The 13,841-nt window shown below is 37.8% G+C and overlaps 1 protein-coding gene across 3 annotated transcripts; it reads right to left on the bottom strand.

Annotated features, from left to right (window-relative positions):
* Positions 1–327: 327 nt before the first annotated feature.
* On the bottom strand, positions 328–13,403 carry RXYLT1 (ribitol xylosyltransferase 1). 3 transcript variants are annotated; one of them, XM_083833069.1, is made up of 6 exons: positions 12,398–13,403; positions 11,644–11,820; positions 10,569–10,671; positions 4,748–5,062; positions 2,428–2,598; positions 328–1,319 (listed from the first exon to the last, which is right to left on the bottom strand). In XM_083833069.1, the coding sequence occupies exons 1-6, from the start codon at positions 12,540–12,542 to the stop codon at positions 902–904; spliced, it is 1,329 nt and encodes a 442-aa protein (XP_083689195.1). In that variant the 5' UTR covers positions 12,543–13,403; the 3' UTR covers positions 328–901. The 3 variants fall into 3 exon arrangements, with proteins under 3 accessions (XP_083689195.1, XP_083689196.1, XP_083689197.1); XM_083833070.1 differs by lacking the exon at positions 12,398–13,403 and adding an exon at positions 12,003–12,151; XM_083833071.1 differs by lacking the exon at positions 12,398–13,403 and adding an exon at positions 11,959–11,983.
* Positions 13,404–13,841: the final 438 nt, after the last annotated feature.

Here is a 13,841-nt window from a genome sequence, read left to right as displayed (position 1 = left end):
TACTCATTTCTCATGTACAAGAACAATAACAGATCCCTTTCACTACGTTTAATGAAAACTGTCATAAACATGCGGTATTGCATTTCTGTCATCTTTTGGAGCCGATAGGTTTCAGCAGAGTTTTAGAAATCAGATAAGCCACGTGCACGTTCATGTTGAAGGCCAAGTGTTCAGGACGCGCAGCTGTAACTGCAGGTAATGAGTGCTCCCTCAGCAGAGCTTCGGAAAGGTATGTCCTAAAACTACACGGAAATGAAAGACATTTTGATATCTGAAATTAAAGGGGAAATACACTGCGAGGTAATATTTCAAAGAAAGAGTTCTCTGTTTTTACCTTGAAATATACATTTTTATTCCACAGTGTTTAATGAGCTTTATGACCACTTTCCTGGAAATGAAACATGTCAATCAAGTGAACAGTTCACATTTTCAAAACCAACACTTACCAGGAGATACCTTACTGATTGTGCTAAACCTGGTAATTTTGTTATAACAATACGTTTTTTTTCAGCATTCGTAATACATTATTCTGTTCAACACAGCTTTCCTTCTTATCTTTTCCTCAAAAACAAATGTTGTTCTCACGTTGGATTTTTAACAAGTTCACATGCTCAAAGATATTTTCCTAAAGAAATTTACCACGTTACACATCAGCACAGAAATTGTAAAAATAGACATACAATTGCTGCCACCCTTACAGGCTACCATCCCTCTACATTAACATTCTGGAAATTGTTACGGATGGAGGGCCAAACATAGCTCCGGGCTAAGCTAGCCCAACTCTGTTGACTTCAAAAGGAATGCACCTGCCTTGTGAGGTTTCTTTTTTTGAATAAAAGCTTCCTCAGAAGGTTAATGGAAATTAAGCTTTCAATCTATTCTAGATTTTCAAAAGGGAATTTTATCCTTTATCACTGGGCAGAAATGAATTTTCCAAAGTATTAACGAATTTCTGTCTCATCCATGCTTTGAAGTTTTGATACCACTCTATAAGCTTTTTTCTCCTTTGAATCTTTTCTTGTAAGCTCATTTTTTTTTCTTTTTCTAGAACAGCAGGAAGCTCTTTCCAGTTTTTAATAAAGATAAATGGAGCCCCCATGGTTTTTAATAATTGTAATGGAGCACTGTGGTACATTGATGAATTTCCGCAATCACCAGGTGTCATTACATCTTCTATAACAGGCAGGGATCCATATGAACAAGCTTCGTAAATCCTATAGCATTCTGTATTTATTCCCACTGGGCACAATGTCAGATCACTCTGCAGCAAGGCATCCTGATAGTTTTTGAAACTTTCATTTGTTTCTTGAGGCTGCCACCTGGGAAAGTAAAGGGGTTGAACATTAATATTTTTCCCATGCTCATTACAATGAAAAGTAGAGATATGCTTTCATTTCAGTTATTTATAAAATCAGAAGTGTTGTGAATGTAAAAAATTCCTATTATACATACAATTAATAGGCTTTTACTTTTTACTTAACTATACTTAAAAGAGTCTTCTAAAAATTTTATTGAAAATGTCACTGTTAAAAACAGATTGCAACACAATTTAGGTAAAGTCCTTTTAGGAAATTATTAATATTTAGAACTGTAAGAAGCAAACTGAAACTCTGTTTTACATATTATGCGTGACTCGGATGATGCATATGTCAATTTACTTCACAGTAGACATACAGGGAAACACTTGATGAACTTCCCAATGAATTTTTTTTGGTCTTAAATACCTCAAATCAGTAGAGGCTTGCTTTTTTACATGCTAGAGCAGAAGGATGTAAACAGTCTGTTAACTGTCAGTCTGCCTGGAGTGCCTCAGAATGTCTGTGAGGTAAGGGTTTATGCCACAGACACTATTCATCTCCTGAGGCTCTTCATCAGGGTAGCAGAAGTTTTCCTAGGCACTGCTGTGCCTACTATCAATCATTTTACAGGTGTTGCTTGGCAAAATTAAGAAAAACTATCAGAACCCTATTCCTGTTACTCAAGACATCTGCTCTACCTATTTGGAGCAAAAAAGAGCAGTATTGTTCAGATTAAATCACCCTTGCATGGAACACAAAATATAGCTGCCTTTTTCTTCTAGTAAGATATTAAGACATACAAGGTGCAAGACAAGTATTTCTTCTCCTATCATAATCAAATATATGTAAGGAAAAAAAAAAGAGATGTTCTTCCTATGCAGTATACATCGATCTTTCTAGGTATTTTAAAATATTCTTTATTTAAAATATTTCAGCAGAAAGGTTGTAATGATATGAAGCCTTATACAAAGAATCCTGACAATGTTCTCTCTCTTTATTATTATTACTTTTAATTATGACTGTTTACCTTTAATTGCACTGTTTCTTAAAATTCAAGAAAGGATTGTTAATAATGAATGAACTAAGCAAAAATGTCAGAGTATTTTCATGAAGTAAATCAGAGTCTTACTGTTCTCTGGCTGCAATCCAGCAAAGCTTATCAAGTCCATCCTGCTTCAGTATTTCCATTAGAGTTTCCCTCGAAGAGTTCTTATAAACTGTTCCTAGGAAATTACATAGATACGACCTTGGATCGTGTAGCATTGACCAGCTGGGTTCTACAACCGGAAAATTTCTGTAGCTGTAAAAACAATGTACACATTAGATAATGGCATGTTTTATGTCAAGAGAAAATACATTTTGCACTATTTCATGTTTACCATAGAAGATTCTAAGACTAAAAACACCTGTTTGTTACCAATCTGTATCTATAAGCAAACCAGTGCAAGTCCTGTCCTAAAAGTTGGTCTTCATTCCCTCTGTCCCAAACACTCTCTTCTCGATGTCTCTGAAGACTTCTGTCCTGTCTTGACATCAAAGAAATTACTTAAGCATGCTACAAACATCCTTCAGAGACACCCTTTTCTGAAACCCTCTGTTCTGGATGCAACCACTAGTTTTGACTGAAAAGGCCAGAATAATGGCAATTATGGAGTTGAAGTCTCAGTTACCTGAATCTCTGGGCATGTTCATCAGCTGAAAGTACAGTGGCAACCTCTCAAAGGAAAAATGTCACGGTGACCTGGTTGCATTCATTAATCTTCGGCTACTAAACAGCTTGCTGTACAAGCTATTCAACTTTGCGTTTAGGACTCAACAAAACGAAATCCTGGGATCCAATGTGAGCTATACGTTATCTTTTTAGACACATTTTCATTATGTCAAGTTGTTTTTTTTTTTTTTTTGACTGATTTTTCAAATCTTATGTCAGGAATTTTGGTCAGCTAGTGAAAAACTGCTTCAGCAGAAGGGTTGGCACTAACTTTTTCATTAAATAAAGTTAGTTTTATTTTATATTTTTGGAACAGATGAATGGTAAAAAGTCCTTTTTTTCTGCTCCTTAACATTCTCAAATTAAGATAAAGATTCCTTCCAATGTCATTATTTTAGAGGGATCACTGTTCTTTACTTCTATGTTATTTCTTTTTTTTTGGAAGAAAAAATACACCCTGATACCAACTCTTTATCGTTTTCAGAGGTGTTCTCTTTTTTATTTCACAGTGATTTCTTAATTGTCATTAATAGTTCTGAACGCATACTCACTTTCCTGACCATCCCATATTTTTAATGAACAGCTGTTTCCTAGTTCTTCTACCTGAGGAATGTTAATTTACCTACGCTCAGAGAACCATTTTTTTTCATTCCAAATATTTTTGCAGCATCCTACATCTTTCTTTTCCCTCCTCCCTTGGAAAATTTGGCCCATTTGCATAATTTTAACAATTTTTGCAACTGTTCGTGTACAAAGGACATAGCCCCATTCTGATACCCGATCTATCTTACCCCATCCAGCTTTGCACCTGAGTTTACTACTCTAACTGTTGTTCCTTTTTCTTCTCTATCCTCTTTATCTTGGCATCTCAAAACTCGACTTCTTTTTGCTTATGAAATCCCAATCAACTGGAGAGAACACCATCAATTCTCTGACACTATCAGGAATTCAGATTTAGTATATTTCAATGGCACTGCGAGCACGTTCAACTATGTATAAAACTCCATACAATTTGCAGACTGCAGACTACAGGATACTAAATTCAAATACAACACAAGCTTTGAAAATAATCCCAAATTCTTTTCTTCTTGTATTACCACAGTAAGTAGCCAAAACTGTATTAACTCTGTTAATATGGAGTAAACAAGGAAGGAATGCATCTAACCGAACCAAACAGGTACCTACTCCACATAAACAGTCTGAGCACTAAGTATGACAAAAAGGTTTTGTGAGTAAGCAGTTAAGTCAGTTTATGCTACTGTGATACTGGCGTGTACTAATCCCAAATGGGAGGCATCCAATTTCCTTTTGAGAGCCAAAGCAGGGGTTAAAACAAGTACTGCCAGTACCAAGGCTTCCCTGTCCTAAACAAGCAGTAGTTGGAACCTTTTTACATAAATACCTTTTAAAGCCTCATGCACATATTACATCAGCAGTTACAATAAATCTCAAGAGCAAATCTACTGAAGAAGAAATAATCAAACCGAAAACCCCACTAGACGCAGGTTCCTTTTTTTTTAAGCTCTCTAAATCCTAGCCTTCTTTTTCTATGTTATTATTTCAATTGTGAAATGTAATTTCCAAAGATTCTACCGCTTCATTTAGAAAAACATTACTAGGACCAAGTTCTACAATTTCCTTAATCGTTTTGAGAACCAGCAGTAACATGCAGATGTATTTTCCATACCTCACATATAACAATTAAGTTTCAATTGTAATTTTTGTCTACAGCACTTACGTAGCTACTCCTAAAGGCCACTGGAAAATATCTTCTTCATTTACCAATGCATAGTCATATGTTACAAAGAGCAGATTTACAAATCCTCCGTGTCTTTTCAGGTATGGTTGAATCCATTCATTGTTGCACTGCTCATTTCCAAGCAGCACAACAGCTACATGCTGTATCTTGTGAGTCTGGATTAATGTTTGCGCGTAATGCAACCACTGAGTGGCGTAAGTGATCTTTGCTTTTTCTCTTCCATTCAGAACTAGCACAACATTTTCAGCTTCAACTGAGAAGTAGCCAGGGACTACAGACGGACCAGTGATGAAGCTGTGAAAACCAAAAAACAAACAGTAAACAACCTTAAGACAAATTATTGACCTTAATCCTCTACACATCCTTGCAACTCTCCAGAGATATTTTTCTTCAATAAACTAAATGCAATATACTGTGAAGTACCTATGCAACTGTAACTGTTTCTGTTGTTAAATACAGCTATAACACAGAAATAAAGTTGCCTTCAGCTTTATTCAGGAAAAAAAAAGAATTAGACTTAAATGTAAATAAGGTATTTTGTCAATAAATCAGAAATACTATCATGTTGAAACATAAAAATGTCGGTAAATTAGTCAACCTAAAAAAAACCACCCTGCTTTGATGATCGCTTAAGGTCAAACTTTTTATTCATGCCAGTAATAACCAATTAATACTGCATTAGAACAAGAAGAGATGATCTCCCCCAAATTTATAAGAGTCTACTAAAAAGGTGTCTAAATGAGGAACACTTGGCTGGTCTGGTGTTTTATTTTTCTCTGAAATTTTGGTCATGCTAAGGTTAGACTAAACAAGAGATGGCATCATCTGATATTCAGTAAAATCTGTAACATGAGAGGTAGGTACCTAAAGGTAAACTTAAGATGCTTGTATGACCCAGGACAAATTTCAGGCTTTGATACAAGTTTTGTAGCACAGACGTTTTTAGGTATACAATTGCACGTTGCGATCTATCACAATATATTTAACAAAGGAATTTCAACCGTAGTAAAATCAGTACATCACTGATAATTTACAAGTATCTGAAGTACAAGTACATAAACAGCTTTTATGAACTGCCACTGAACAAACCAGTGTTTGCCAGCTCTTGCTCTTCAGTTAACTGCTGTTTTAACAGACCGTTGACTGAACTCAAAGCATTAGTGATTACACACCTTGGGAAAGAGTGGAGGAGAAAAAAAAAAAAAAAAAAAAAACTATTTTTTTTCCCTCAGGAATCAATGAAGTGTTTACTTTTCTAGGTCTTCAGCATTACTACATTTTTTTTCAACTACCACTTGTACTTAATTTAGAATAAGCGAATTTTAATTAATTGAGAATGAGCATGAAATGCTGAGACGGACTGCTAGTTTCAGTTCAAATGTGTTTTGTGAGAAGAAAAAAATTCACATCAAAAGCCATAAAAACTACTCCAGTGAGGATACCTGAAACAGACTGGCCTTCGGCAAGCATATTCTAAACCTCAGTTAGGCTGTCATGGGGCTGCCTCAGTGGGAGCGGCACATCTTGGAGCCAAGATTCAGGAGACACATGACTTGGAATTAAGACTTTTCACAGATTTTCACAGGCCAATACTTAAATCCAAACATACAGTGACAAAAGACTTTGTAGGGCACAAGGACAGTGACATCCTCATCACTGAGATTCACAAGACGGAACATCAAAATGCCTACAATAGTGAGAAGGATATGAAGTTGCCTCAATGACCACCTTGTAAAAGAGACCTGGGGGAAATCGGTTCTGTCTATGGACACAGTGCTGTAAGGCTACGAACTTTACAGGAGTAACAGGATGAAGAGGGGGGGAAGCAATGGTCTGTGTGTATGAAAACGTGAAGTTTAGCAGCATGAAACTGTACTGGAGGGGGAACACTATGAAAATCCGATACTGTAGTAAAAAAACATGGTACTAAGGTTGTGGTATTAACTCCCAGTCAGAATACAATAATGACTGCGAAATGTAAGGGAGATTACAGAAGATACAAAATGAAGACATGCAGTAGCACTAGGAGAGTCTCACTATTCACATACAGACTATCTCTGGTGATACATGGAGATGACATTTTTTACTCAATAAATTAATAGAATTAATAGAAAAGTTAGGAAGACTGTCAAAAGGTAAAGGCCACCACGGAAAACAATAAAAAACTAGCCCAAACAAGCAGGACAGCAAAGCTCATAAAATACTGCAGATGAAATGTGAACAGAAGATGAAGGCTAAACAGCAATTTGAAGAGCACCTTGTAAAAGTTTGTTCAGGCTGACTGGTGAAGGTTCTTTAAATATATGAAAAACAAAATATATGAAAAATATATCAAAAAGGCAACTACAGAACTGGTGGGAACACTTATGGTAATGGTTTGAAAATGATACTCAGGGATGACAAAGCCACAGCAGAGAAGATTCCCACACCGATATTATCTGAAGCAAGAAATACAAAGGTAAACAAACACATGAAATATTACATCAGATGAAGAACTTGAACCTGGATGGTTTTCACTTGAGAGTTCTGAAGAAACTCAAACATGAAATTGCAGAACTGCTTGGCAAAAGTATGCATAGCAGTCATTAGGAAGAGACACCATGCCTAACAAAAAGCAGGTTTCTCAGCATCACTCCTACAAAAACATCTGGAGAGGACTCCAGGAGCTACAGAGCAGGCAGTATGACTTCCCTCTCCGGAAGAACCTATAATAAAGAGTAAGATCACTGGATCTTATCAGAAGGTAAGATCACTGATCGCACACACAGATAAACACTGCTGTAAACATAGCTCCTATAGAGCCTGTCTAACTAATCCAATGGAGATCCGTGAGTGTGTCAGGAAGAATACAGATAAAGGGAATCCAGTAGAAATAGCGTATTTGGATTTTCAAAAAAAATTCAACGAAGGCTATTAAGGAATCTAAATTGCCACAAGCTACCATTTGGGAAATCATATGGCAGGTAAAGAAGTCTTTCCTTGTTAGTTTTGTTGACCAACACGCTTTCATTCAGGTACCTGCACTGCATGGCTGCGGTTTGCATAAAGAGTACAGGAGAATGGGGCAGAAGAAAACTGTTGAACAACCAAGTCTATCAGGGAACGGAGAAAAGCAGCTCTGAATGCTAAAATAAAGAGGGTTGTGACTCTCAATGGAACAAAAATTTAGGAATGCTTTTACTTAATGCTAAGTTTGACACTTTATTCTCTACAAATATCCTGCTGGACGACAAGAGAGAGAAGGATGTGAATCGCTTCACGCCAAGGAAGCTCTTTTCCTGCTTCTTGGAGGAATATGCCAACACATCACTAAAATTCACAGCTCAGCGGCTCCTTCTTCACCTCTGTTTTTATGTATATGTCCCTGAAGCTCATGTAGAAGTTGACACTTTCAGTATCCCTTAGGCAACTTCTAGAGTAAAAACTTAAAGCCACCAAAACGTGCATTCTCCACCATAAAAGTGTGCATTGGGCTTATTCATGCAAGTGTGTTCAAGTGCTATTTTGGCATTTCTGTGTCTTCAGATTTGATGTTCTTTAAAAACCTTCATGGGAGCTCTATGTTTTAACAATCATTAGACTTACCACAAAACTGCACAGCAGCACATATTCTCCAAATATGTCACCTCCGCTAGCTCCCTCTAGCCTCATCTAGTAATCAAATGGAGATAATTTACCTCAGCCAGACAATAAAGAAGTCAACAATTCCAGAAAATATTTTTATGAGTGAGCAGCCAAAATCATACTAATTTGTCCTCACAAAAAGCTACAGATTATCATTTCCAATTTGACTAAAATGTAGAACTTCAGCTATTTCGTTTCAGAATCCCAATCGTTAAAATCACAGTTATATTTACATATTTTCTGTAATTTTCATAAGAAGTTCTTACTAGCCTGTCAAATATTAACTGCTACTATATTGGTACCTGATATAAACTTTGTGTTTTCATAGGATTTAATGTTCAAGTTGAAGTTAAAATAAAGGCTATTATCTCCAACTCCTCTAAATATAACAAGAAGATATTTATATGCTAATATGGAAGTCTTTCTTTGGAAGATGCACACACACACAGGAACCATGTGAGGTTATTATTCATCTGAAACAGGCAGACCAGAAAGAAAATATCCATAATCAGTCAAGTGATGGTCTCAGTTACATGCAGCAAATTATTTCTTAACACGAAAGGCAAGGTCTTGAAAAATATCCTTGTGTGCATACCAAGAAGACAATGTATATGATAGAATGTCAATGATTTATATTGGTTTTGAGACTTCATATCTAGGAAAAAAAAGAGAGTCTCTTCCCAACAAGAAAACACTACACGCATTGCTCCCTACTGAAAAAAGGTATTGTCATATTCTTTCTCTGAGTCTGCAAATGGAAAGATCTCTTGATCATGATCTCCATCAAGGAGATTACTAAGTGTGCAGTAGCACCATTCATAGTTGATTCCATAATCTTGTAGTATTAGACCATATCTGCAGACAAGGAAAACAGCTATAAAAAAAAAGTGTGATTTCATGTATTTCCTCTGATATAAGATTGACTTTTTGAGAATTGCTGTGTTTAAATCACGCCTACACATCCTCCTAGAAGACTTTTTAAATACTTATAAACTGGATGTTGGTACTACTGAAGAAATTCTACAACCTGTACCATGTACGTGGTCAGATAAACTGAAAAACAATTCAGAGTGATAAAAACTTTTGTGGTCACTTAATAAAAGCTTTCAATTCACAATCATGTTTACCCCTTGTCTTATTGTGTGAAGAAAAAACACCTTTCTGAAGTAAAACATTTTTCAAAAGTTAAATTCACTCTAGTGTGTCATTTATGCTTTGAAAAGAAAACTTTTTAAGAGATGGGTCCTTGTGCCAGTGACTAAATGTTGTAGGCAAGCTACTATGGCAGACTGGCAAACTGGCCAAATAGATGAAAAATCCTTCAGCTTTCACGTATCTTTAGAGTAAACCTTCAAAAATGGCATTGAATAGGAACTTAGAGAAAATTTCATATAATTCACTAAAAAATATTAAATGCTTGACTACAGCCTTAAAATATGCATGATCACGGATCAAAATCTATTTTTAAACCAAACCATGTTTTGTTTCCTTTAAACATCTTCCTTTACAAATAAAATTTCTCTTTGCAAATCAAGTGGTTAACCAGATTGGTAGGTCTAGAAGGTTGTTTTTGTTATAAATAGAAACAAATTGTGTTTCTGATACAATCCGGTTTATGAATGAATGAGTAAAGTCCCTTTTCCCTAAATACAATATAAACCAAATAGCAGGAGAAATTTTCTTACCTCACAACTCTTTTCAGCTTCTTTCAGTCAACTACCAACCCAAAGTCCCAGTTCTTAGCCTTTTCTCAGGGCTGTTTTCTCCCTACTTATGAGACCCTTTGGCTGCCCTTCTTTGCAGTATTGTGATTCTTTTCACAGTTCTTGACACAGGCACAGTATTTGACACAGATCTTTGCAAAATAGCTGATGGAACTGCTTCATAGCTTTTGATTTTTAATAGCAATGTGTTTGCACTAAAATTTGCTGTTTTTATCAAGTATGTTTTTCCATTAATGTAACCATTTCTTGTGATAATATTAAAGGAGAAGTTGTGTGCATACTTCTCTGTTATCAAAACACTACAAAATTAAAGCATTTGCAACTGGTATTAAACTACTTGCAACTCTGATAGACAAAATAATGCACCGGTGCATCTTATCATGCTCTTTAACAAACTATGCATTACAAAGCTAAATTTAGCACATGTAAAGTCAACTTCACAAAGCTAGTACCTGAAGTATGTTTTTCCTGCCTTTTGGCTTCCTTCTCTCCATGGTGCAGTCACATCAGCTGGCTCAAGATGCCCGTCAAAAATATGTTGCCAAAGGTAAAGACCTACATAAATGATGAAAATACAATGGTCAATTTGAATGCACATATTTTGCCTACTCTACACTACCAACAAGACAAAAAAAATTGCGTAAGAAATGTCAAAGCTTCCTATATAATACAGACATTGCTCCCCCAACTTCTATACGACTTAGTAATTAAGATGAATTTTTCAAACATCAAGGCATTTGAAAAGATTCTTCAGCTGTCAAAATATCAGTAGATGAAGATATACCACACTATCACTTCTGCTAGCATCTCTTTCTGGTACAGTTAACACGTAAAAATTAACAAATATTAATCTCCATTTTAAGGACAACCATACTTTTCTAAAGCTATAGTGAAATACACCAAATTTTATGACAGAATACCAATGTGTTCTGCAACACTACATAGAAGTTCAACTTAAACTGGAAATTTTGCATTTCTAAAAAAGCTGTAATACAGACAACGAGATGTCTTCAGCAGTAGCTAAAAATCTTAAGAGGACCTTGGCCCCCAGTTTATGTAGAGAGGTCTCTCATTGTCTTCTACAACAGAACATTTTTCAAGTTCATCAGTGGTTATACTAGTACAGTACACAGAATGCCTTATTTCTCACTGTACAATGCTTTAGTTCATAAAGTACATATGAGACAATTATTCTGTTTTAACCAAATAAGATGCCTGGTTATGTGTTGCATTGTAAACTAGACTGGCTTTAAAAAGTAACCGTGTTTCTTTGCCATTTATGTGACTTTCCCTTGATAGAAATGAAAAACAGCTCCCAAAAGAACTGATACAAAGAAACTGGTATCTAACTATTCTTATGTTGGTATTAACATATTTTTGAGTAACAGCTTCTACTTCCTTAATACTTTTCATTTATAGATATCCGCATTATTTTAATCATATACATATGAGTCAACTAAAGAAGAAAAAGGCAAAATGATTTATCAGAAGAGTTGTGATTTGTAGGCCTAGATTACATCTGCTTACCAATTGCTGCTTTTCCCCAAATCTGCACTCTAAGATTGGTTTGTTCTAGGTGAGATCTTGCATTTTTTATCATCTTAATATTATTTTCGTATCTCTGTTGAGAAGCAATCTGTTCATTTTTCTCATCGGCTTCCCAGGGATTCCACTCTTCGTTTCCCAAAGAAACATGATCTATATCTAGGAAATACAAAAAGAGAATTTATATAAAAACTCTACGCTTACAAATTTAGAAAATTTACAATTTTTCTGGTCAGTACTGAATTTCAAATATTCTCTTAGTATAACATAGCTCATATGAAAAATAGATTAAATTACGTTTATGTCAATGACATAGCTCTATACACGCTAAATGAACCAACCGACAAGCAGAAAAACAAATGAGATGTGATCTTCATTAGGAAGTGTACAAACTGCTTTATAGACAGGGGTCTAAAGGCAGAACTGGGACATGTCCTTCCCAGATAGGTTCAGGTTTCAGGTTTCCTTTCCCTTCCCTTCCCTTCCCTTCCCAAGGTGGCGCCCTGCCCGGCCGGGGCACCGACAAAATGGCGGCCGCCAGCGCAGGCCCGGGGGGGGACTGTTAGGCCCCGATCTCCGCTCAGCCCCCGGCGCTGCCCGGGCTCCCCCGGCCGGGCCCATCGGGCTCCGCCAGGCCCCGTCGGAGCGATGCCGGCCCCGCGGCCGTGCCGCTGGTGCCGGGCAGGCCCGCGGCGGGCGGCTCGGAGCGGCTGCGGGGTGCGGCCGCCGCTCTCACCTCGCGGGCCGCGGCGGTCCTTGTGCGGCGGGCGGAGGGCGGCCGGGCGGCGGGGCCGGAGGAAGACGGTGTAGGCCGCGTAGAGGGAGAAGAGGCCGTAGGTGAGGAGCAAGGCGGAGCACAGCCGCTTGCGAGCGCCCCGCATCCCGCCCGGCGCGGCGGGAGGGGCTGCGGCCGCGGCTCCGGGCCGCCCGCTGCCGGGCACCGGGCTGCCTCCCCTGGCGAAGAGGTTTAGAGGCGGCCCCCGCCATCGGGCTCAGCAGGCAGCCCTGAGGAGTCCCGGCACTATCTTCTCGCCCCGTTCCTCAGGAGGGGAGGCCGGGCCATGGCCGAGTCCTGCGGGCTGCGGCTGCTGCCCCACAGGCGAGGCGCTGCAGCTGCTGCGGTGTGCTCTCCTCCTCCCCCCGAGGGCTTCAGGAGGCAAAAATGAGAAAGGAAGGAATTTTTGACTAAGTATCAGTTCTCTAAAGCTAGATGCTACAATATTTGTAAAGCCACTACCAGGCTATTTTCTAACACCATGATCCTAATGATAGCCAAAGCATAGTGCCCTTCACCTACCCTGAGCATGGACTGCTACAGCATGATTATAATGCAACCTTGCAGCCTATTTTGGATCTAGGCATTTTTCTTCTTCTTTTTATTTATTTATTTATTTGTTTGTTTGTTCATTTATCCTTACAAACACTAAACTTTGCTCTAACTCTGACCTAAAACTTGTTGAATGGACCTCTGCTTGCTCCCAAACAAAATGTACCTGGTTGTCTTAGCAGGCCTACTGAGACAGGTTTACAGTCAGCCTACTGCCAAGTCTTAAATGTAATGTAATGACCTACACACTCACAGAACTAGAAACGTATCCTGATGACCAACAGTGGTAGCTATGATTCCTTTATTCTGATATCCTGTTCTGATGGTTTGTGTCAGCTTGACTCATTTTTTTTTAGCCCAGCTCCTAGCCCTGAATTTAACCCTGCATAATTCTGCCCATTTAAAACCTGCATATAATGCATTTATCAAGACCGGTGGTAATCTGTTGCCGAAGTGAAGGTCAGTAGGCTTGTTCCCTGTTAGGCATCATGGCCACTTTCCTTTCACTATAGTGATTTGTAATTTTATTGGAAAAGTATACCAGATAAATGCTTTCAAAATGATGACTGAGTTTTTCTCTTGCCTCCTGCTGTGTGAATACACAGTGAAGTGGCATAGTCACAAACTTTGAGAAGACCAGGGACATGGAATCTATAATGACCGATATTAAAATAAACTATCTTCAACTTTAACTGCAGCCTGTTTTCTAGACTGTATCAGTAACTGGATTCATGTGCTCAGCTGCAAAACTTCATAGGAAACCCTTGTGCAAAGAGTTTACTATTTAATTTAAAACAGAATACAGTAATAAAAGTATGCTAAACAGTAGAAACAAAAGGGAAGAAGAGAACAA

This window comes from Anser anser (genome assembly GCF_964211835.1).
Source record: "Anser anser genome assembly, chromosome: 1".
NCBI classification, from domain to species: Eukaryota; Metazoa; Chordata; class Aves; order Anseriformes; family Anatidae; genus Anser; species Anser anser.
Note: the sequence above shows the minus strand (reverse complement) of the source record. Positions and strands in the feature narration are given on the sequence as shown.

Excerpts from the sequence above, each read along its gene's own strand:
- RXYLT1 (XM_083833069.1), bottom strand. The coding sequence starts at position 12,542 with ATGCGGGGCGCTCGCAAGCGGCTGTGCTCCGCCTTGCTCCTCACCTAC. Across the intron at positions 10,672-11,643 it reads TTGGGGAAAAGCAGCAATTG|GTCTTTACCTTTGGCAACAT; the intron begins GTAAGCAGATGT and ends TCATTTATGTAG. Across the intron at positions 1,320-2,427 it reads TGGATTGCAGCCAGAGAACA|GTGGCAGCCTCAAGAAACAA; the intron begins GTAAGACTCTGA and ends TTACTTTCCCAG.